Source organism: Lathyrus oleraceus, chromosome 2, assembly GCF_024323335.1.
Source record: "Lathyrus oleraceus cultivar Zhongwan6 chromosome 2, CAAS_Psat_ZW6_1.0, whole genome shotgun sequence".
NCBI lineage: Eukaryota > Viridiplantae > Streptophyta > Magnoliopsida > Fabales > Fabaceae > Lathyrus > Lathyrus oleraceus.
In genome coordinates, this window is record NC_066580.1 from 452,800,717 (window position 1) to 452,826,297 (window position 25,581).

At 40.2% G+C, this 25,581-nt stretch overlaps 1 protein-coding gene across 1 annotated transcript; it reads left to right on the plus strand.

Annotated features, from left to right (window-relative positions):
• Positions 1–1,204: 1,204 nt before the first annotated feature.
• On the plus strand, positions 1,205–25,581 carry LOC127123684 (uncharacterized). The gene is made up of 3 exons (XM_051053886.1): positions 1,205–1,421; positions 24,295–24,848; positions 25,372–25,581. The coding sequence occupies exons 1-3, from the start codon at positions 1,205–1,207 to the stop codon at positions 25,579–25,581; spliced, it is 981 nt and encodes a 326-aa protein (XP_050909843.1).

The window sequence follows — 25,581 nt, forward strand, 5'->3', positions numbered from 1 at the left end:
CAAAAGTTAATGGATGAGAATGTAATCCAGATTCAACAGTCGAGGGATATGGGAGATGATGTGAATGTGATTGTTCCAGTGTTTAAGACCCCTGAGCGGGTAGTCATTCAATTTGATAGTAGCAACAACAATAGTGTCAATAGATCAGTATCGTCGTTGGTCATACGGTTAGCGGTATCTATCCCGTATGCATCCGATAAAATTGTGCCATATCAATACAATGCCACCATGATTGAAACGGTCAAAAGGTTCCTCTTCCAGTTGCAACTTAGTGGTGAACATTGCAGATATAGCAAAGGTGACCCGTAGCGGTCGTGTGTTCGGTCCAGTATTTCCAAAAGAATTAGAAGATGTTGTAGCAAGTAAGAAGGAAGAGATTCTAGTCATGAATCTGGTTAGTGCTCCAACATGTCAATATGGTATGTCTAGCAAGTTGCAGGCTAATTATGATGATGAGGTGTTAAAGTTGATCAAGAGGAGTGAATTCAATGTTGTGGAGCAGCTGCTCCAGACTCCGTCGAAGATCTAAGTGTTGTCATTGCTGATGAATTTTGAAGCACATAGGGAGGCATTGCAGAAAGTGCTAGAACAGGCTTATGTTGAGCATGATGTGACTGTGGATCAGTTTGACCACATAGTTGCCAACATTACTTCTTGTAATAATCTGAGTTTTTGTGATGAAGAGCTTTCTGAGGAAGGCAAAAATCATAATTTGGCGCTTCACATTTCTATGAATTGCAATGAGGACGCTCTGTCCAACGTGTTGGTTGACACTGGGTCATCTTTGAATGTGTTTCCAAAATCAACTTTGTCAAGACTCTCTTATCAAGGCGCCCCAATGAGGTATAGCGGCATGGTTGTCAAAGCGTTCGACGGTTCTCGTAAAACTGTCATTGGTGAAGTGGACCTTCTAGTGAAGATAGGTCTGAGTGATTTCCAAATTACTTTCCAGGTAATGGATATCCACCCGGCCTACAGTTGCTTTTTAGGAAGACCATGGATTCATGAAGCTGGAGCAATGACATCTACTCTTCACCAAAAGCTAAAATTTGTGAAGAATGGAAAGCTTGTCGTTGTTGGTGGAGAGAAGGCATTGTTGGTAAGCCATTTGTCACCTTTCACGTACGTTGATGCTGAGGAGGAGGTTGGAACGCCGTTCCAAGCCTTATCTGTTGTTGATGAAATAGAGAAAATGGGGGCACCCATGTCTTCTTTGAAAGATGCGCAAGAGGCTATTCAAACTGGCAGCATTGACAAGTGGGGTCGTGTTGTGGAGATCACCGAAAACAAGAACAGAGTCGGATTGGGATTTCAACTAGGGTCGTTCAACGCCAAAGTTAAAGTTATGCAACCATTTTTTTGTAGTGGAGGGTTCATTCATGGGAATGATCAACACTCAGCTTCCATTATTGAAGACAGTGGTAATGAAGACGAAACTTGCGCCAACTTTGTGACGCATGGCCAGACTTGCAACAATTGGATTGTGTAAGACCCTAATTTTGACCCTAAGATCCCTCATGGCATCATGTTATTGCACAAGTGCATTGCCTCAAGGATCATAGCATGTTTGGCTCCTTAACCCTAGGGTTGAGACTTGTTTGAGTGTTTTGAGATCACCAAGTGTAACACCCCAAAATTTTCCCTCCTTATTCACGCATTCATTTTTAGGTCATTTAACATTTGATACATTGCATTTCATCATGTAAATCGGGATTAGCTCCAAGAAGCTTGAACATCATCCAGGACACTTTGTGGTTTCTATTTAGATGATCAGTCAACACAAGGGAAAGACTTGAGTTACTTCCAACAGGGGTCTATTCGTCAGTCAAAACGTTAATCTTGAAGGAGCAAAGGTTTGTTCATGAGCTGTCATGCTCGCTAGGCGAAGCCCACGTGTTATGCAAACAAAAAAAAAACAAAAAAAAATGAAAAACGAAAAAAATAAATAAAGATAAATTAATTAAATAAATAAATAAATAAATAAATAAATAAATAAATAAAATATAATAGAAAAATCTTGGACTTGGACCTCTCTCATTTGAGCCCACAAAGCCATGAAAATCAGGTTATAAAAGAGGGAGAACAGACAGAAAAAGGAAGAGAAGAAAAACACTCTGAGGTTTCCTTGGAACAAAACCCTGGACAAAACCTGAAGAGAAACCTAGACAGAGAGAGTGAGAATTAATCTGCAGCAACCTCCAGGCAACTCTGAAAGGTTCATTCTGACTCACACACTTTCAGCTCAAGCAAACCCTAACATTGGTTTGCAAATCCAGCCGTGCCATTTGATTTCAACCGATCTCTCCAATCAGGTTTGCCCTATATCCATCATCTTTATGCCTTTAATTTGAATGCTCTAAATGTATGAGGTATTATGGGTGAATTTGATACCCTTTTGATGCATGTGTTTGACAAGAGGTTTAGGCCTCCTACCCTTGGTTGCTTTTTGTGAGCTTTTTGTGAATTTTAATGGCATGATTCATGTGGTTACATTTTGATTTGGGGGCAACTCTTGGTTACCCTATTTTGTTTCTCTAACCTGTTTGTTGAGTTTTGTTTTGTGAGGGCTCATATGACTCTTGCAGAGATGGTTTGCCTGGTGTTCCACTTTATTTGTGGGATACCACCTGAAGGTTTCATTCCGATTACCTGTACTGACTCACTTTCTTTGATGGTGTTAGCTTGGGAGGATCTCAGGGTTTCCTTGTTCCGTTAATTACTATTACTTCGGATCTTTATCCGTGTGGTACTTTTACATTTTCTCGTATTTTTACCGCTTTCTTAGATGGAAGACCTCGATAGCAGGCAATGTTTTGTGTGTTTACTTTATGCAGGTTCCTTCGTCTAGGATTTCCCTTTTGCTTGAGTGTTCCTAAAACGCAAACAAATTCATTGATTTTTCTTCTCCTAAGAACACGTTAACTCCTTCTACTACAGGCGAGTAAGTCTCCAAAGGTCGAGCATCCGGTAGATTGCATAGTAACGTCGTTCGTCCAAAACCCAATCCATAACCCCGTAGTTAGCCGAACTACGGCTTGCTCTGATTCTCATTCCAGATGAGATACGTAGGCATAAGACGCGATGTCTTAGCGAGCACAATTACCCTTAACCCCTAGGTAGCTGAGCTACGAAGACTCTAATTCTCATATTCAAATGAGATACGTATGCAGTGGATGCGACATCCGTGCGAGTCATTTTCTTTTGACCCCTTTTTTTTAGTAAATAACACATTAGATAAACCCACACCCTTTAGACAAGAACTACAAAAGTGGATCCCGTAGAGTACTACGGATGCGTAGGGGTGCTAATACCTTCCCTTCACATAATCGACTCCCGAACCCAAGATTTGGTTGCGAGACCCTGTCTTGTCCTTTCCCTTTTCCAGGTTTACTTCGAGCGTTTCCTTTCCCTCCTTTGGGATAAATAACGCACGGTGGCGACTCTCCTGTCTTTCTTCGCCGGTTGTTTTTTTTCGCATTCCATTTTTCAGGTTGCGACAGCTGGCGACTCTGCTGGGGACCCGATTTCCCTAAGCGAGTCCCTCCTAGCTTTTGTAGGTTGTTTGTTTATTGGGTATTTATTCTTTTGTACAGTTATTTATCTTTCAGCATTTACCTGCTTTATTGCATTGTGTACATATGACTGCCGTATCTGCTGGTTCTGTTTGTGAGATGAGTTCTATACCCGAACTCGAGTGCACTTAGGATAGGAGAATGGCATAGTCTTGTTGACTTGTGTGGAGTTATTCCTTAGCAAGTTGACTTGCAAGCCCATTCACTTGGTGGAGGTCATGCTGGGATCAATAATGTCACACAAGTAAGTTGTGGTTAAACATTACTTTTTCCAATATAGACCTTAGAAGCCAAGGACCTTAGTTTACCAAACCCATCTTGGCCTATTCGTAGGACGTAGTGCGAAAGTCGTTCAAGTGTAAGATTTGATATGATTGTTACGCGATACTACACTCATAAGAGTCTCTCTTGAGAATATTTTTGGAATACGAGTAGTCGTTCCTCCGATAATATCCGAAAGATGGGATTATGACTATGGGAACCTTTTGTAGAACATGTTTGGCAGATTTAAACCTTAGTACACTCCCTTTGGGTGGTTCTTAACCTAAACTCCATGCTCGTGACTTGCAACAAACCCTTGATTCATGGTTGATCCGTTCAGGTATGCTTAATATCAATGAAACTTGGGTGTTGATAAGGTGTAAACCATAATCCACCAAAAATGGATGGTTGATATTAAGGATAACATGATCCATTCCATGACCTTTGTTTGGTGTGCTTTGCTTGATCCTCTTAATTTCTCTCCAGGAAGTGCAACCTGACAGTTGTTCAAGCGGATCCAGCAATTCTGATTGACATGCCATTGCATTGCATAACATCATCTGCATATTTGCATCCAACATCTCATGCTTATTCATTTGCAGGGTATTCCCTTTTTAAGGGGGGCCTTAAAATCGAATAAGCAGTGCATCGCATCGCATACCATACATACTAACCCTTGTTTGTTTTGCATGTGTCACCGCAGTGTCTAATGTTTGTTCCCTGTTGCGGGCAGTTATTGGTCCCAAGCGAGTTCACAGGTACCCGACAAAGGAAAACCGTCCACGACTAGCAATGGACCAGATACAGAAAGAACTGGCTGATATGCGTGAAAGGATGGATCAGTTCATGACATTGATGACTGGTATGGCAGAAGGCCAGGCGAAGCTGAAGGAATTGGTTGAGCTACCGAGGCCCGATCCAGAGGTGGAAATACCAAGTGCTGAGGGGAACCCTGGTAACCCTGGGAACGCGGATAACCCTGTGAACACTGGAAACGTGGGTAACACAAATGTTGATGGAAACCCGGGTAATGTTGGCAACACGGGAAATGTTGGGAATGCTATTGGCGGAAGGTACAATGTGAATCAAGGGATTTGGATTAACGGGAGCCCCGTTACTGAAGATTGTCAGTATGATCAATTTTCTTTGCACGACGAGGCCCTCGAGACCACTCGCCGTATGGATGAGCTTGCTGAGAAGCTCAAATCTTTGGAGTCTCAAAATTCCTTAGGTTTTGATGTCACCAATCTTGGTCTGGTTCAAGGAGTAAGGATCCCTCACAAGTTCAAACCCCCTACTTTTGAGAAATACAACGGGGCTTCTTGCCCACGCACTCATCTCCAATCTTATCTGGGAAGGTTGGGAGCTCACACTGAAGATGAAACGTTGTGGATGTACTATTTTGAAGACAGTTTAACTGGAGCTTCTCGTGAATGGTATTCTCATTTGTCTCGTACTACCATCAAGAGCTGGAAAGACTTGGCAGAGGCTTTTGTCAAGAAATATCAATACAACTTGGACATGGCTCCAAATCGGACCTTGTTGCAAGGAATGTCTCAGACTGCCAAGGAAACCTTTAGAGAATATGCTCAGCGTTGGAGACAAATTGCTGCATCTGTCCAACCCCCTATGTCTGAAAGGGAGATGGCGGACATGTTCATGAACACTCTTCAAGGCAATTATATCGAGAGATTGGCTGCTTGCCCGTCAATCAGCTTTGCAGAGATAATGATTGCTGGAGAAAGGATCGAGAGTCTGTTGAAGATGGGCCGAATTCAAGACAACAGTGCTTCCAACTCATCAGTTCCCAAGAAACCGTTTGCTGGTAATGGTCAGCGAAGAAGAGAAGGTGAGACGAGCGTTGCATATGCCGGCAGAGGCAGGGGCAGAGGACGCCCTAATTATTATCAAGATCAAGTGGCCACAGTGACTAAAGTGAAGACTTCGCTATCGATGGTCAAAGACCGACTCTTGAAAGGACAGATTTTCCCGGGCTGTGGGGAAGAGTGCAGAAATTGTCAAGACGCCGAGAACGGATGTGATAGTTTGAGAAGGGGTATTCAGCAACTGATAGATGAAGGTTGTCTTCAGTTCGATCAGACTCGTCCAGTAAAGAATGATGTGTCGACAGTAACGTTTTATTTCACTCCTGAAGAAATATATGTTCCTGAGAGACCCGCTTCGACAATAATATATTTCCCAGAAAGTTCAGCACCAATTTACTCTGACAACCCTCAACCGACTTTGATTGGTCTGGTCACCATCACGGTACCAGGACCTGTTCCGTATGAGAAAGACAGTGCTATCCCGTGGCACTATGGGGCTGATATCTACTGTCAGGGGCAGAAAGTTAACGAAGAAGACATTGACATTGGTTGCTCCGCTGTAGACAATGTTAGAGGAATTGGTGGCTTCACTCGCAATGGAAGCCTATTTGCACCATCAACATTGCGCACGAATGTTGAAGCTGAGGCAGCTGCCAAGGCTAAAGGAAAACAGGTATCCACCGAAGAGGTTACTACCGAGGAAGCTCCTCCTAAGACCGCATTCGAGAAGGAAGTGGATGAGTTTATGAGGATTATCAAGAAAAGTGACTACAGGGTAGTCGACCAGCTAAATCAGACACCCTCAAAGATCTCCATTCTCTCACTATTGATATGCTCTGAGGCACACAGAGCAGCCTTGTTGAAAGTACTGAATATGGCTTATGTTCCCCCAGAGATAACTATTGACCAGCTGGAGTCGGTAGTTTCGAATGTACACACTAGCCATGCGCTAGGTTTCACCGATTATGACCTAACATCTGAGGGCAGGAATCACAACAAAGCCTTGCATATCACAATGGAATGCAATGGGACGGTGCTTTCCCATGTTTTGGTTGATACAAGTTCTTCTCTGAATGTTCTCCCAAAGAAAGCCTTAACGAAGTTGGATTGCGATGACGCCACCCTGAGGCCGAGTAATTTAGTTGTAAGGGCTTTTGATGGCTCTAAGCGAGCTATTTGTGGCGAAGTTGAGTTGCCAGTTAAGATTGGACCGCAGGTATTTAAGAGTACCTTTTATGTGATGGATATCCAGCCTGCCTATAGTTGTCTGCTAGGTCGACCCTGGATTCATGCTGCCGGTGCTATTACTTCTACTCTCCACCAGAAGCTCAAATATGGACTAGAAGGTCAGATCGTCACCGTCTGTGGTGAAGAGGATATTTTTGTTAGCCACCTGTCTACATTTAAATATGTGGAGATGGATGGCGAGATGCATGAGATGTTGTGTCAGGGCTTCGAAGCCATAAACATCAGTGAGGTCGCGCCCGAAACTGTCTTTTCACCTGAGTCTGAGAAGGTCGGGACTTCTATCTCTTCATACAAGCAAGCTGTTGAAGTGGTTAAGGCTGGTAATGCCCAAGGCTGGGGCAAATTTTTGGAGCCAATCATAAAAGAATACAAGTTTGGATTGGGGTATACTCCGGGGTCTCAGAAGAATGAAGTCGGTACTTTCTCCAGCGGGGGTTTGGTTTCTCCCCACACCGTCAATGCTGCAGATGAAAACAAGGCTGACAGCGACTGTGACTTAGATAGCTAGATTCGCCCGTGTGTCCCAAGAGAAAAGCTCGACAATTGGTCGTCTGAAAAAGTCGTCTGGTTTACTCTACTGAAGGAGTAATTTTTATTGTTTTCCTTTTATCACATGCATAACAAAGTCTTACACTTTGACCAAGGTGTAATGACTCATCTGTAGGGCCATCTATTTAGTTACATTTCGCAATTATTTTCATCATCAGTAAAGGACAGCTTTTGCAAACAATTTTGTGTTCTCTTTCTTTCAATTATTTTTACTTTTACAAAAACGACAATGTTTCTTTTTCATGTTTCTTTTTCGTTTTTCTTTCCAAAAAACACCTTGTAAAACTGATCACCCGGATCTCACTGCTAACGACACTGCTATAGCCAAGTATGACTTTAACAATCCTATCTATCAAGCCGAAGAAGGGGTTGAGGAAGATTGTGAATTGCCTGAGGAGTTAGCCAGGTTGTTGAAACAGGAGGACCGAGCTGTCACACCTTATCAGGAAGTGATTGAGACCGTCAACATTGGTACCGAAGACGACAAGAAAGAGATCAAGATCGGGGCCAGTCTACAGGCCGAGAGGAAAAGACCGTTGATCATGTACTTGACTGTGTTAGAAAGGTCAATGGGTTGTGTGCTCGGTCAGCATGACGAGTCAGGTCGAAAAGAGCATGCAATATACTACCTTAGCAAAAAGTTTACCGACTGTGAACAAAGATACTCACTGCTCGAGAAAACTTGTCGCGCTTTGGCATGGGCTGCTCGCCGACTAAGACAGTATATGTTGACTCACACGACTCTATTGATATCAAAGATGGATCAAGTCAAGTATATTTTTGAAAAGCCAGCAGGGTTGCTAGGTGGCAAATGATGCTGACAGAGTATGACATCCAATACACTTCACAAAAAGCCATCAAAGGAAGTGTCTTGTCAGACTATCTTGCCGCGCAACCGATTGATAATTACCAACCTATAAGGTTCGACTTTCCTGATGAGGACATCATGTTTCTCAAATCGAAAGATTGTGAGGAACCACTCCCGAAGGAGGGGCCTGACCCTGAATCCAAATGGACTATGATGTTTGATGGGGCGGTCAACGTCAATGGTCGCGGAGTTGGTGCAGTGTTGATCACATCGGAGGGGGTTCATATGTCATTTTGTGCCAGAATGACTTTTCCCTACACCAACAATGAAGCCGGACAAAGCAGAATGGGTCCGTTCTCGATACAATCAGCTGAGCCTAGTTGAGGAAAAGAGACTGGCAGCTATATGCCATGGCCAACTATATCAGAGACGGATGAAGAGAGAATTTGATCAGAAAGTTCGCCCTCAGGAGTATCGAGTAAGTGAATTGGTACTCAAAAGAATTCTTCCTCCCAACACAGATCACAGGGGAAAATGGACACCGAACTATGAGGGTCCATACGTGGTTAAAAGGGTTTTCTCTGGCGGAGCTTTGATGCTAACAACCATGGATGGCGAAGACTTCCCGTCCCCTGTCAACTCAGACGTAGTTAAAAAATACTTCACATAAAATAGACCCGCTGGACAGTAAAAAGAATAGTCCAGGCAAAAAAGGGGTATCCCGACGAACCAAAAAAAAAGAATGAAGAGGTTCGGGCAAAAATTAGGGATATAAAAATCAAAAGAAAATTTACACTCGGTGAGTCGAAAACCCGAAAGGGCGGCTCAGGCAAAAAAGGGTATCCCGGTGGATTGAAAACCCAAAAGGGCGGTCCACGCAAAAGTTAGGGAATAAGCGAATAACTGCGATCTGAGTTCATCCGTGTTATATCACCGTTTCATTCAATCCGGCAATCTTCGAAGGTAAAAGATCGACTAATCATCCACTTCAGAAAGCAAGATGAGCAGAGCGTCTTGAGGACATACGAGCCATAGCAGAGTCGAAACTCGGTGGGACCCCGTTTCCACATTGCCATTAGGATAGTTTCTCTTGTTCAATTTATAACGATCGCCTCTTTCCAGGGATCAGCTTCCTGATGTACTCGCCTATTCCTGGCACAAATTTTTCAACCAACAAAAGTCGAATAATTCAGTTAAAAAACCTATTTACTTTTCATTTATCAGTTTGTTTGCAAAAGATGTATAAATTCTTGAGGAAACATATTGCATCTGAATGTAATGGTGGCTTTTGCAGATGACTTGCGCAGGAAAACAGTCAAAATTGCTTTGAATGTGCTTAATCCCGGACGGTGAATTCAAACCGAGTAATTCCTCGGGGCATACGTGTATTTTTTGGTTACAGGTCACAGGAACCGGATGCCAGGTCATGAATCCTCACCCCTAAGCGGTTGACAAAGCCTCTCCTCTGCAGAGCAGGTTCCCCAGTAGAGTTGACAGTATCTAGACTGTATATCCCCAGTAAGTTGACAGTATCCAGACTGTATATCTCCAGTGGAGTCGACAGTGCCAGACTGTATCTTCCCAGAAACAGCGGAGTAGTCGCATACCCAACAGATAAGAGGGTGGTGTTCCCGGTGTTCATCTCATCCCCAGCAGATTATTTTTTAACAGATTTGTTTTAATCCCCAGCCTGAGGACGATTAGCAAGTTCACATCCCCAGCAAAGGTCGATTCCTACGACATTTCCCCAGGAAGTGCTTTCCTCACAAACTCTCCTCGCAGAGCCTCGCCAAGCAAAGTTTCCATAGTTGATACTTCCCTAGCAAGGTCAACTTTTCAAAAAAGGCCGATTTATTTTCGGTGGCTCCCCCGTCCCGGCAGACGGATCGTTCCCCATAGAGCATTCAAGGATTGATACAGCGATCCGCTCTCCGCCAGAGTTGCTTCCCCAAGCAGATTTCTTTTTTCTTTTGCACCATGCATAACATTTGCATTTGCATTCATATCATATCAAGCATACACATAAGCTGATAAACAGGTCCTCCAAAGCAGACTGAAGAATTGCTTTATAACCAGAGTCATGAGATCCAGCCAGAGGATCAAGTGTGATTGATCCAGCCTGAGGGTCATTTTGAAGATTCAGCCTGAGAATCGTTTTCCAGTGATCCAACCTGAGGGTCATTTTTGAAGATTCAGCCTGAGAATCGTTGTTCCAGAGATCCAGCCTGAGGGTCATTTCGAAGATTCAGCCGGAGAATCATTTTCCAGAGATCCAGCCTGAGGGTCATTTCGAAGATTCAGCCAGAGAGTCGACTAAGAGCGTTATTTCCCCAGCAAGCCAGCTGGAGGAATAGATTGACAGCTCAACACAAAATCAACCTACAAGAGGATCCAGCCCGCGGATCGCATTAAAAAAACAAAGTCTAATCGAAGAGTCGTTATAACATGTTCTAGCCTGAAGAATATGTACGAAGCCCAAAAGTGGGATATTCTCGAAGCTGCATATCTAACATGAAGATTGTAGATTTCAAAAGAGGGTCAACCAGCGCATGCCCCAGATGCGAGATCCTGATGATGGGAATTTATCATCAAAACAATCCAGATCTAGCCAGAAGATCAAAGTCAGGTCTAGCCCGAAGACCGAAAAATAGATAGATTCAGCCAGAGAATCAAAGAAAATAGATTCAGCCAGAGAATCGAAACAATTCAGATCTAGCCAGAAGATCGAAATAGATTCGGCCAGAGAATCGAAACAATTCAGATCTAGCCAGAAGATCAAAGAAAATAGATTCAGCCAGAGAATCAGAACAATTCATATCTAGCCAGAAGATCGAAATAGATTCAGCCAGAGAATCGAAACAATTCAGATCTAGCCAGAAGATCGAAGAAGATCTAGCCAGAAGATCGAAGTCAGGTCTAGCCCGAAGACCGAAAATAGATTCAGCCAGAGAATCGAAACAATTCAGATCTAGCCAGAAGATCAAAGTAGATTCAGCCAGAGAATCAAAGAAAATAGATTCAGCCAGAGAATCGAAACAAAGGAGATCTAGCCAGAAGATCGAAGTCAGGTCTAGCCCGAAGACCGGAAATAGATTCAGCCAGAGAATCGAAACAAAGGAGATCTAGCCAGAAGATCGAAGAAGATCTAGCCAGAAGATCGAAGTAGATTCAGCCAGAGAATCAAAGAAAATAGATTCAGCCAGAGAATCGAAACAAAGGAGATCTAGCCAGAAGATCGAAGAAGATCTAGCCAGAAGATCGAAGGAGATCTAGCCAGAAGATCGAAGAAGATCTAGCCAGAAGATCGAAGAAGATCTAGCCAGAAGATTGAAACCGTATCCAGCCCGAGGATCAAAATTAACATCCAACCAGAGGACTAAATTGAGTATAGATTCAGCCTGAGGATCGAAACTCCAGATTAAGTCAGAAGACTGATTCAGATTCAGCTAGAGGATCGGAAGAGAAATAAACAGCGCGGTGTATTTCAGCATTTTTGTGGTGTTCTCGGAGCGCAAATTTTCGGTCTGTCTTTGGTATTCAATCACAGCTCACCCTGTTTGTCTTATAAGTTGTTCACTTTCATCCTGCTCGGGTTAGCTGATGACTGAATAGGAGCAGCTGTAACACCCCAAAATTTGCCCTCCTTATTCACGCATTCATTTTTAGGTCATTTAACATTTGATACATTGCATTTCATCATGTCAATCGGGATTAGCTCCAAGAAGCTTGAACATCATCCAGGACACTTAGTGGTTTCTATTTAGATGATCAGTCAACACAAGGGAAAGACTTGAGTTACTTCCAACAGGGGTCTATTCGTCAGTCAAAACATTAATCTTGAAGGAGCAAAGGTTTGTTCATGAGCTATCATGCTCGCTAGGCGAAGCCCACGTGTTATGCAAAAAAAAACGAAAAACGAAAAAAAAAATTAATTAACTAATTAATTAAATAAATAAATAAATAAAATATAATAGAAAAATCTTGGACTTGGACCTCTCTCATTTGAGCCCACAAAGCCATGAAAATCAGGTTATAAAAGAGGGAGAACAGACAGAAAAAGGAAGAGAAGAAAAACACTCTGAGGTTTCCTTGGAACAAAACCCTGGACAAAACCTGAAGAGAAACCTAGACAGAGAGAGTGAGAATTAATCTGCAGCAACCTCCAGGCAACTCTGAAAGGTTCATTCTGACTCACACACTTTCAGCTCAAGCAAACCCTAACATTGGTTTGCAAATTCAGCTGTGCCATTTGATTTCAACCGATCTCTCCAATCAGGTTTGCCCTATATCCATCATCTTTATGCCTTTAATTTGAATGCTCTAAATGTATGAGGTATTATGGGTGAATTTGATACCCTTTTGATGCATGTGTTTGACAAGAGTTTTAGGCCTCCTACCCTTGGTTGCTTTTTGTGAGCTTTTTGTGAATTTTAATGGCATGATTCATGTGGTTACATTTTGATTTGGGGGAAACTCTTGGTTACCCTATTTTGTTTATCTAACCTGTTTGTTGAGTTTTGTTTTGTGAGGGCTCATATGACTCTTGCAGAGATGGTTTGCCTGGTGTTCCACTTTATTTGTGGGATACCACCTGGAGGTTTCATTCCGATTACCTTTACTGACTCACATTCTTTGATGGTGTTAGCTTGGGAGGATCTCAGGGTTTCCTTGTTCCGTTAATTACTGTTACTTCGGATCTTTATCCGTGTGGTACTTTTACATTTTCCCGTATTTTTACCGCTTTCTTAGCTGGAAGACCTCGATAGCAGGCAATGTTTTGTGTGTTTACTTTATGCAGGTTCCTTCATCTAGGATTTCCCTTTTGCTTGAGCGTTCCTAAAACGCAAACAAATTCATTGATTTTTCTTCTCCTAAGAATACGTTAACTCCTTCTACTACAGGCGAGTAAGTCTCCAAAGGTCGAGCATCCGGTAGATTGCGTAGTAACGTCGTTCGTCCAAAACCCAATCCATAACCCCGTAGTTAGCCGAACTACGGCTTGCTCTGATTCTCATTCCAAATGAGATACGTAGGCATAAGACGCGATGTCTTAGCGAGCACAATTACCCTTAACCCCTAGGTAGCCGAGCTACGAAGACTCTTATTCTCATATTCAGATGAGATACGTATGCAGTGGATGCGACATCCGTGCGAGTCATTTTCTTTTGACCCCTTTTTTTTAGTAAATAACATATTAGATAAACCCACACCCTTTAGACAAGAACTACAAAAGTGGATCCCGTAGAGTACTACAGATGCGTAGGGGTGCTAATACCTTCCCTTCGCATAATCGACTCCCCAACCCAAGATTTGGTTGCGAGACCCTGTCTTGTCCTTTCCTTTTCCCAGGTTTACTTCGAGCGTTTCCTTTCCCTCCTTTGGGATAAATAACACACGGTGGCGACTCTCCTGTCTTTCTTCGCCGGTTGTTTTTTTTCGCATTCCATTTTTCAGGTTGCGACACCAAGCATGCTTGTATAGTATATAATTGCATTTCTTATTTGATTACTAACCAAAATCACAAAAATATGTCACTAACTCTTTTTGTTTTGAATCTCAAGTGATCATGTGCTCCACAATGCTCCTAGGAAGCTCATAAGCCCAATGAAATGGCTAGATGAAGATGAGAAAAAGCATGAAAATGGTCCACAAAGTTCCTAATCATCATATATGTCTTCCAAGTATCTCAATTTTCCAAATTTATCAAGATAACCCAAAGGGCTTGAAGATTGCTTCCCAAGGAAACCCTAATTTCACTATGCTTTGACTGTGCCTTGCCCATGAAGCAATCTCAACCTCTGATCAAATTTAATTAAGGGAAGTTCTTTAATTTATCATTTTATGCATATATGAGCCTATTTGAGGCCCCTCAATCATATATTCATCAAGATTGGAAGTTTGGCCTTGAAAATTTGACCAGTTAAGTCATTTGACTAAGCTGAGGATCAATGAGATATAACTTTTGATGTATTTGACAAATGAAGATGACCCCAAGATAAAATATGTTCCTAAGAACTATATGAACAACTTTCATGTTCATAAAAAATCCATTTGAATCTTTGAAGGTCATCATTCATTTCAAAACATTATAGGTCATTTTGACTGAAACCCTAATTTTGGGTCAACTTACCAAGGGAATAACTTCCTTAATTTTTATGATTTTGAGGTGAGACCAAAGGAATTGGAATTCTTGAGATGTATAATTCAAATGTTATGTTGGATAAAACTTAATAATCCTAAAATAAATACAAGTGATAATGCAAAACATTATAGGTCATCTTGGACCTAATTCATTAAATTTGAAAAAGTACCCAACTTCAAAGGCCCATAACTTTGTCATAGAAAATCCAAATGATGCAAACTTTGAGTCTAGATTGACCATATTGAAAGGATCTACAACTTTGATATTTAAGATATTTTCATTTGAAGCTTGTATCATAATGACATAGGGGTTTGATTAAGCTTACTTTTGGTGAAATTTTTCAAAGTGATTGGAATATGTTTTGTACTTGAATTTTCCCAGCCAGTTTTGATCAATTTGCACATGCCAAATGATTTTTTGCCCAACATTACTTTTGTTCCTTATTTCAAGAGCTTTCTAACCATTACTCACAATAGTCCTTGGGGTCTACCATTTGTGAGTTTCGAAACTCTTTTCATTTATGTGCATTTTGATATTTTATGATATAACTTGAATTGCAAGCATTTCCCACTTCATGTGCACGTCCAAATACCTTCTATTTGAACTCAGCAAGTTGCTTCAGCCATCCATGGGCCTTCCACACGTCCACAAAGGCCCATGCAATCCAAAATTCAAATCCCATGCACATGAGCAAAGTGTGTGATCAACCACATTCAGCTATAAATAAACACCTCATGAGCTTCATTTCACAACCTTTTGGAGATCCCATATGTTGCTGCACTGAAACCATAACCCTCACCAAAGGAATCACTAACTTTTTTTTCCAGATTTTTGAGCTTGAAATTCAGTATCATTAGCTGAGTTTTAAAGCCAGATTCCTTAGCCAATCATTTCCATTACATTCATAGACCAAGAAGGAGCAAAGACCTTGGAGAATTCGTGGCCAAAAGTTCATCAATTCAAAGGTATAAACTCAAACTTTTTGGATCTGAAACTCCTAGTTCAATGTAGCATTCTTGTGTTTCTGTGGTTCTCTGAAGTCCTCATACTTGAGGCAAGCTGTTGATGCTTTCAATTTGCCATTTCGTGAACAATCCGTGTGGACACCATGATTTTCTCCTTTATCTTTCTCTCAATATAGGAAGATTGAAAGAAATCCGTTGGTACAGTGATGATCTACATCACAAGAGCTTTATTTCCATGGCCTTGTTTTTCATTTTCATTAAGTTTCATTTCTCTGCAAACTTGGCCGGAGTTTGTGTGTCTGGCCGGAGAAGACGGCGGTTTCCACCACCACCACCATGTGTGCTTGCTCCTGGCCCTTGGATCTCCCTTCCACGATCTAATCGTGTGCATCCGTTTCAATTACTTCATTTAATTCTTTGTGTGGCGCGGTTGACTCAAGTGCAGCGTGTTTCATCAGATCTAAACCATGCATTAGTGTCACGTCAATTAATGAAGTGGATCTAATGGCTCAGGCTTTTTCGCTTATTTCATTTTTCTTTTTATTTTCTATTAATTCATTTTATTTTCAATAATTCATTAAAAATTCATTTGAAGTCAAAAAAATATGAGACCAACTCCAAAAAATTTCTTGAAAAATCTAGTTTCATATTATGATTTTTAATTATTTTTGTGACTTCATTTGATATTTGTTTATGAATTACTTGGTTTTTAATGATTTTAGTTCATTTTAAAATACTTTCTGACTTTTAAAAAATACAAAAATATTTTTATAGCATCTATGGATCATGATAAGTCAATGAAAAATAGTCTCAACAATTTCTTGTTTGTTTTGAGATTATTTGAGATTTTAATTCATATTATGCTATTTTTGGTTGTTTTTAATTGATTTTAATTACTTTCTGAATTCAAAAATTTGTGAGAAAATTAGTCAAAGTTTGTTTGACTATGAGAAGTTAATTGGACTCATTGAAGTTGTTTTGAATTGAATTTGAGGTTCAACTTTGTTTGTTTATTTTTTATTTGAATTTTCTTTTAATGCAAAAAATACCAAAAAAAATTCATTGACTTCTTGACTTGTTATATTCATTTCTCTTCTGTTTGGTGTTGATTGAGGTTGAATTGATTCAACTTTGATCAAATTCATTTAATCTTGGGGCTTGAAAGACCTTAAGGATCATCACCTAGAAAGATGAATGAATTTGATCAAGGATGAGTTATCCCTTGATCAATTGGGATTGGTTGTTGACTTCTTACCCCCTCCCTTTCATCTTCATCCCTTTATTTCCCTCAATGACCAATGAGTTAAAGTCTTAAGGTTGGTCTTGACAAATGGAAGTTTAATCTTCTTTGATCCAAACCAAATTCAACTTGATCCATGATCAAGTGAATTATTTTGTGTCAAAGATAGGTTGCTTTTTGGTCAAGCAAATAACCAAAAGTCAATACAAGGCCCTTCCCCTTTTGTTTGGCATGGCAAGTTTATGGAGCTTGTCTTACTAGTCATGATCTCTAACTTGTGTTCTTTGCCTATATCCTTATTGACCAGCCTCAGATAGGTGTGACCACTACATTAGTCCACTTACGATTGCTTAACATAGCGCTACATTGTCTTATGACAAGCTAACATAACTCCATTAATTACTAATTTTAATTTGAGCTTTTAAATTCTTGTCATTTACTTTCAATGTCATTTATTTCTTGCTCATTATTCATCTTGATTTTCATCTTTTCTCACTTGAGCATATATTTTATGTTAATGTAATTTTTCTTTTGCTCATTTGAGCCCATTATTGTATATAAATATATTGTTATTTTGTGTTGTTTTGTGTTTGTTTTGATGTGAACCCAAAAATAAAAAGGAGAAAGGACTTAGAATTAGGATTTACCCATGCTTAAAGGAGTTTAATAGCAACTAGGCCTCATGCCTTTAGAATGCAAAATGTATTGAAGAGCAACTAGGCGTCATGCCTTTAGAATGCTAAAATTCAAAGTTGACCTCAAAGGACTTCTCCTCAAACTCATTCTTTATTCATTCCCTTTATTATGTTATGAGCTTTTTGATGTGTGCTTTTGTGTGATAGGAACCTCATCTTAAGATTGTGAAAAGAGGACCATTGTCATGAGTAGCCAAGTTAAGAGACAAGCCAAATGGAGATCCTAGGAGCTTGAATTCAAATTATTAATTGCTTGTTTGTGTGCTAAATCCAAAGGAAAGGAGCATCTTGAGTCATCTCTATGACTCCAAGAAAAGGAACTCCAAGGGTTATCTTTCCCCTCTTATCTTTGTATGCTTTAGGAATAGCCCTTCTCTCTTCTCCCCACTCTAACCAAGCCAAAAATCATTTTCAAACTTTGACTTTGTTTCAAATTAGAAACCTAGGCCTTAGGCCTTTGAATTTTCAAAACTCTTTTCATAAATACTCATTGTAAATAAACTTTAATCCAACCTTGGCTTCATTTTATAAATAACTTTAACTTGTAAATATAACCCATTTCAAGTTGTTTTGTGGTTCCAATGGCCACTTTGTTAAAATCTTTTCAAAAACATTAGTCATAGGTTTGAGTTATCATAGTGGTTGATGTAAATCTCACCTCATCCTTAGTGTTGGATTATAAGCCTTCCATGCTTATTATAGGGTTAACCCCTCACTAGCATGTTGAAGCCTTCCTCACATGGTGGATTGTTGGTTTAGGTTGAGTTTTCTCCCTTTGATAACAAAAGACCTTAAGGCTTTTGATCAAATCAATTCACCAATCTTTGAGATTTTTACCCCGAACTACGAGGTTTTGATCCTCCTTTGTGATGGTACGTAAGCAATGGGTTCATCCATTCAAACAAAAAAATTTGTAAATATAATCCATTCTCTTCTCATCCCTCCAATCTTTTGCATAAATCTTTTCACAAATACCAACCTACAACACACATTTTCAAAAAGAGGTTCCCTTAGAGTACTAAGGATGTTTTAGGTGCGTAAAACCTTCCCATTTCATAACCAACCCCCTTACCTAGATCTCTGACATTTTTATTAGTTTTTGATTTGAAAAACTTCTTACTTGGCTTTTGTTCGCTTTTTAGCCTTTCCTTTGGACAAATAAAAGTGCGGTGGCGACTCGAATTGTATGTTGACTTTTGGTTTAGTCAATAAACCTAAAGGTAACGAAAACCCCGCTACAGATTGTTGTTGATCTTCCTGTTGTCATTCACCATTCTAAGGAATTCATTTTTTTATTATTTTAAGAAAAATCCTTCTCCTATGCCTAAGGGAGAAGTGAACATTGTTGGGCATTTTACTATTATCATCAATAAAATACAATTTTATTCATCCACATCTATGATGTTTTATTTTCACTTTTTGCTTTTTCTGAAAATGGTAATCACAAAAAACATAAATAAATAATAATTTTCCATCTACATAATATTCATTCGCACTCCACTTCTCTAAAATCAAAATATCAAATCATTATACATGTTGGTTCTCAAAGCCATTAAATATAATGATCCTACTCCCTCTCCAAACTTTGATTTCCCTGTGTTTAAAGCTGAGGAAGAGATTGATGATGAAGAAGTATCTGATGAATTATCTTGCTTGCTTGAGCACGAGGAAAAAGCCATCTAGCCGTTTGAAGAGCAGATTGAACTGGTCAACTTGGGTTCCGAGGATGATGTGAAGGAAGTCAAGATTGGGTCTCAATTGTGTCCAGAAGCTAAGAAGGGGTTGATTGATGTTCTTCGAGGGTATTCTTATGTGTTTGCTTGGTCCTATCAAGACATGCCTGGGTTGGATTCTTAGATTGTGGAGCATAGATTGCCGTTGAAGCTAGAATGCCCGTCGGTCAAGTAGAAGTTAAGGAGAACTCATCCCGATATGGCAGTAAAGATCAAAGAGGAAATGCAGAAGTAAATCGATGTTGGTTTTCTTGTAACCTCTGAATATCCGTAATGGGTGGCCAATATTGTGCTTGTTTCTAAGACGAATGGAAATTTTCGCATGTGTGTTGATTATAGAGATTTGAACAAGGCTAGTCTGAAAGATGATTTTCCTCTGCCACATGTAGCGGGGTATTCGTTACCATTAGAGATATTGACGAAATCCAAGGTAAACCACACAAGTCGAGACGCCACCGCACTTCTATTTATCCAAAGGAATGGTTAGAAAGCGAACAAAAACCTAAAAGTTTTATCGAATCAAAAACTAGTAAAAATGTCAGAGATCTGGGTAAGGGGGTTGGTTATGCAATGGGAAGGTTTTAAGCACCCAAAACATCCTAGGTACTCCTAGGGAGCCCTTTTCATAAGTGTTGTTCTAGTCTAAAGGGTGTAGGTATATCTAAAGTACTATTTACTAAAAGGAAGGTTAAAAGAAAATGACTCGCAAGGATGTCGCATCCACTTCCTACGTATCTCATCTGAGTATGAGAATCAGAGTCTTCGTAGCTCGGATACCTATGGGTTAAAGAGAAGTATGCTCGGTAAGACGTCGCGTCTTATGCCTACGTATCTCATCTGGAATGAGAATCCGAGCAAAACGTAGTTCGGCTAACTAGGGGTTAAGGATTGCCATATGAACATGGACTTACAAAAGAGGACACCAGTTGTGTCAAAGGGGGGTGGGCAGTGTGTTCAACGTCCTAGTAGTAGGTGTCGCAGCTCGCTGAATCGAGTCTTAGGCAGTTACCTCTTTGCAATAGAACGGACTGACATGCCACAAGATCGGAGACGCACGGAAGGTCTAAAAGTGGGGAAGCTCTGCTCTAGAGTTGTCATGCAATATGGACCTATGTGTTAGGATTTACAAAGGGGAACATTTACCTAATGTTAGCATGCAAAGAATAAGGGAATTCTACCTATGTTATCATACAAAGGGTTCTACCTAATGGGTGCTACCTAAACGGAACAAGAGTCGACGGATGGAGCGCGGAGAGGAATTACATATAAGGGTAGATGGCGATGCCGGAGGCAATCAACTTACAGATAGATGGCGATGCCTGAGGCAATCGACTTACAAGAGGATGGATGAATGTGTGCTGGTTCTGTTAAGTTTTGAAAATGATTACTCGACGTTGGATCGAGCTTTAGATCTTATTTTGAAATGGTTATCGGATGTTCGTTTTAATTCTTGTATTAACAGGTGAATAAAGAAATAAATAAATGAATATTATACACTTTATGGGAGAGGGTTACATTTGTTATGAATGGGGATTGTTCATGGCAAACAAACAATAAGAATATATGCCTCATACATCATACAAGTAGGCAACAATTATCAATCAGATCGGATAAATAAACAATATATAATCAAACTGAAGAATCAAATAATGGAGCATTTAAACAATGCATGGGAGTATGAACATGTTAAATAATCAAGCAATAGAAAGCATGAATGAGAGAAACAAGTATGAAAGATAACAGATGAATCAAACAGATGAAAATATGCACACGAAGGGTCCACTGAATAATTTAATCAGGAAATGAGGTAAGGACCAAATAAAATCAAGGTAAAAGGCGTATAATACATGGCATATGAGATGAACGAGGGAGGATCAAAATATCTCTTCAATTCCCATAAGAATCCCTAAGTCAAACATCGATCATAAAGAAGTCAACTGAAAATTCAAGTCAACTTAAAAAATAACAAATATATAGCAAATTAATCAAGAAAATTATGAAAAATTAAACTAAATAAGGTGGGGTCAGGACATCATCATCCCCCAAAAAGATTTTAAAAATAATGAAAATTGGCACGTGAATTAATTAAAACAAAACATAGGTCAAATCAAAAGTCAATTAATAAGACTAGGTTAGAAATAAATCAAGAATAAATAGTAAATTAATCAAGAAAATTATGAAAAACTAAACTAAATAAGGTGGGGTCAGGACATCATCATACCCAAAAATATTTTAAAAATAATGAAAATTGGTACGTGAATTAATTAAAATAAAACAGAAGTCAAATTAAAACTCCACCAACCAAACTAGGTCAAAAATAAATCCAAAATAAATTGAAAATGTGAAATAAAATTCCAAGAAAAGGTCAGGTTGACCATGTGACAGTGATCAACCTTCATCCCAAAAATCAAATGCTAACAATAATTTTAAGTCATAAAAATAAAATCAAAAATAAAAAAAGTGTGTTAAAATGGACCATTTAGAATAAATAATTAAAATAAAATATTAATATTAAAAAAAATACGAAATTAAAAATTATATAAAATTAAATAAAACATTAAGAAAAGTGAAAAATATTTTTGGGTAATTTTATGGACGAAGAAAATATTTTAAATAAGAAAAAGAAATATGAAAGTGGAAGGATTAATGGTGATGAACATGGTGAGCAAGCGTAGATATATCAAAACATGGCTATAGAAGAGATGATTACCTAATGGAAAATAGAAGTGGAATGGAATCTGATATGTGATGAAGCTTTTCCTCCTTGCCATGAAATTCCAATGCTCCTTTAGGGTTAGGGTTTCAGCTTCTTAAATAGGGTGGATTAGGTGTTCTTATGGACTTTTTAATAAGTGATTTATCCATAAGAATAAAAGTGTGAAGTGAGGTGTAAAATGTTGTTATTTTGGGCCAAACTTAAGTGAATGGATGTCCAATTCATGGCCAAAAGAGGTAAAAAAAACGTGACTAGTTTGTGCAGCATGCTTAGAAAATCTGATCGGGCCAGCCAGACCCAAAATCTGCCTAGAAATTCAAGTCATGGTGCCCACTTTAAATGAATGTATCTCTCAAACCATGGATCCAAATGAGATGATTCTAAAAGGATGTGAAAGAGGACATGGAAAGGTACAATTTTTGTGAAGAAATTATTTTCAAATAATGCCTTGAAATGCAAGAAAACTGGCCAAGAAGTCTTGACAAATTTTGAAGATTTTGGACTTAGAAATTTTTCTAAGTGTCCTAAAACAATGTCTCACTTTGACTAAGCATAACGTTCTCAATTCTAATACAAATGGAGCAAACTTTATATCTCTAGAAAGCTTGGAACAAGGGGAACAACTTTCATGTTGGAGAAATGTTCAAATGGAGCTTTTATCTTGATGCAAAATGGGCTTAAAGTGAGTGCAACGATCATGAAAACTTGCTCTAAATGGAAAGTCAACCATTTCCAAATTAAGTAACTTTTCAAATTCCTGATTAAATGATGAATCCATGATCCAAACTTGATCAAATTTCACATGTAGGATCCCCTAGGCATGGATTTTGAGATTCCACTCTCAAAATGTCAGGAGTTGACTTTTCTGGCCCCACAATTGACTTTTCCCAAACTGTCTGATTCTTGATTCCATTGATCAATTGAAGCACTTCTAGCTCAAATAAAGAGCTGATTTTTTTGTATGTAGACCCTTGTGGACATATGGTGGGCCATGGAAAAGAGTTTCACCCAAAGAATCAGAAATAAATTGATTTTATACCAAGCCCTAGTTTTAGGGCAAAATGATCAGGAACTGATTGCACTGATTGCCAATGGATCTTTCTGAGATAATTGTGAATCTTCCTAGGCCAAGATGCCTATCTAATCATGACATGGATGAGCTCCTCTACTTCCAACCAAACATTTCCTGTTGCAGGTAGCCATGAAACCCTAATTTCTGATTAAATCCCGATGAACACTCTAATAGCTTTGAATCCTTCACTGATGAACTGAGGACCATAATAAGATACATGGACCCCCCTAAGACCCTTGAGACTTGTATACTTAGAAAATGAAGTCCAATTCTCAATCTTGCTTTGTATGGGCTCCTTCTGTTAATGAGTGATTGATCAAAACCTGATCTCCATGTCACTAATGCAGTATGCAATGAGTATGACCTAATATGATGCTAATGAAGTGTAAAACATAATCCCATGCTTCCAGGAAAAATGAAGGGTAAATTTTGCGGTATTACAGTTGCCCCTATTCAATCAACTGGAAACCCGAAAATAAGATAGCATCGGGGAACCGTTTCAATGACGATGCCTGTGATTTTGAATGTAACATTTGTTTCGATTTGGCTCAGGATCCAGTGATCACACTTTGTGGTCATTTATTCTGTTGGCCATGTCTTTATAAGTGGTTACATCATCGTTCTCATCCTCAAGAATGTCCTGTTTGCAAAGGCGTTGTTGGGGAAGAGAAATTGGTTCCTCTTTATGGTAAAGGAAGATCGGCAACTGATCCAAGAATGGAGATTCCTCCTCGTCCTTCCGACATTCATACGTTGTTTGCGAGCTTAGAGCAAATGCGTTTGTCTCGTGAGGCTACAGAACACCGTTTCAAGGAGTATATAGATCAGTGTATTGAGGAATTTTGTGTAGCTCAAGAACAGCGTACCGCACTAATTCAGGAGGCTCAAGAGCGGTGTTTCCAGCAGCTTGAGTGTCGTATCAAAGAGTGTCGTGCTGATGCAGATTACCGGATCAAAAAGTTTCGTGCGGAGGCAGAACAACGTATCAAGGAGTGTCGCGCAGAGGCTGACCAACGTATCAGGGAGTGTCGTGCAGAGTATCATGCGGATGCAGAACAGCGTATCAAGAAGCTTCGTGCGGATGCATAGCAGCGTATCAACGAGTTTCGTGCGGAGTGTCGCGTGGAGACTGAGCAGCGCATCTAGGAGTGTCGTGCGGAGACCGAGCAACGCATCAAGGAGTGTCGTGTAGAGTATGGTGCGGCTGCAAAGCAGCATATCAAGGAGTGCCGAGAGGAGGCAGAGCAGCGTATCAACGAGTTTCGCGCGGTTTGGGAGGAACAATGAGATCAGCGACTGCACCGAATCCACCATGTTCGTCGGAGAACCGTTTCAATGACGATGCCTGTGATTTTGAATGTAATATTTGTTTCGATTTGGCTCAGGATCCAGTGATCACACTTTGTGGTCATTTATTCTGTTGGCCATGTCTTTATAAGTGGTTACATCATCGTTCTCATCCTCAAGAATGTCCTGTTTACAAAGGCGTTATTGGGGAGAAGAAATTGGTTCCTCTTTATGGTAAAGGAAGATCGGTAATTGATCCAAGAACGGAGATTCCTCCTCGTCCTTCCGACATTCATACGTTGTTTGCAAGCTTAGAGCAAATGCGTTTGTCTCGTGAGGCTATAGAACAACGTTTCAAGGAGTATATAGATCAGTGTATTAAGGAATTTTGTATGGCTCAAGAGCAGCGTATCGCACTACTTCAGGAGGCTCAAGAGCGGCGTTTCCAGCAGCTTGAGTGTCGTATCAAAGTGTGTCGTGCTGATGCAGATTACCGGATCAAAAAGTTTCAAGCGGAGGCAGAACAACGTATCAAGGAGTGTCGCGTAGAGGCTGACCAACGTATCAGGGAGTGTCGCGCAGAGTATCATGCGGATGCAGAACAACGTATCAAGAAGCTTCGTGCGGATGCAGAGCAGCGTATCAACGAGTTTCGCGTGGAGTGTCATGTGGAGACTGAGCAGCGCATCAAGGAGTGTCGTGCAGAGACCGAGCAGCGCATCAAGGAGTGTCGTGTAGAGTATGGTGCGGCTGCAGGGCAGCGTATCAAGGAGTGCCGATAGGAGGCAGAGCAGCGTATCAACGAGTTTCACGCAGTTTGGAAGGAACAATGAGATCAGCGACTGCACCGAATCCATCATGTTCGTCGGGGAACCGTTTCAATGACAATGCTGTGATTTTGAATGTAACATTTGTTTCGATTTGGCTCAAGATCTAGTGATCACACTTTGTGGTCATTTATTCTGTTGGCCATGTCTTTATAAGTGGTTACATCATCGTTCTCATCCTCAAGAATGTCCCGTTTGCAAATGCGTTGTTGGGGAAGAGAAATTGGTTCCTCTTTATGGTAAAGGAAGATCGGTAACTGATCTAAGAACGGAGATTCCTCCTCGTCCTTCCGACATTCATACGTTGTTTGCGAGCTTAGAGCAAATGCGTTTGTCTCGTGAGGCTACAGAACACCGTTTCAAGGAGTATATAGATCAGTGTATTGAGGAATTTTGTGTAGCTCAAGAACAGCGTACCGCACTAATTCAGGAGGCTCAAGAGCGGTGTTTCCAGCAGCTTGAGTGTCGTATCAAAGAGTGTCGTGCTGATGCAGATTACCGGATCAAAAAGTTTCGTGCGGAGGCAGAACAACGTATCAAGGAGTGTCGCGCAGAGGCTGACCAACGTATCAGGGAGTGTCGTGCAGAGTATCATGCGGATGCAGAACAGCGTATCAAGAAGCTTCGTGCGGATGCATAG

Coding starts and splice junctions, on each gene's coding strand:
- LOC127123684 (XM_051053886.1), top strand. CDS start 1,205: ATGTCTTCTTTGAAAGATGCGCAAGAGGCTATTCAAACTGGCAGCATT. Junction 1,422..24,294: donor TTCCATTATTGAAGACAGTG/GTAATGAAGACG, acceptor CTCATCCTCAAG/AATGTCCTGTTTACAAAGGC. Junction 24,849..25,371: donor AGCGCATCAAGGAGTGTCGT/GTAGAGTATGGT, acceptor GCACTAATTCAG/GAGGCTCAAGAGCGGTGTTT.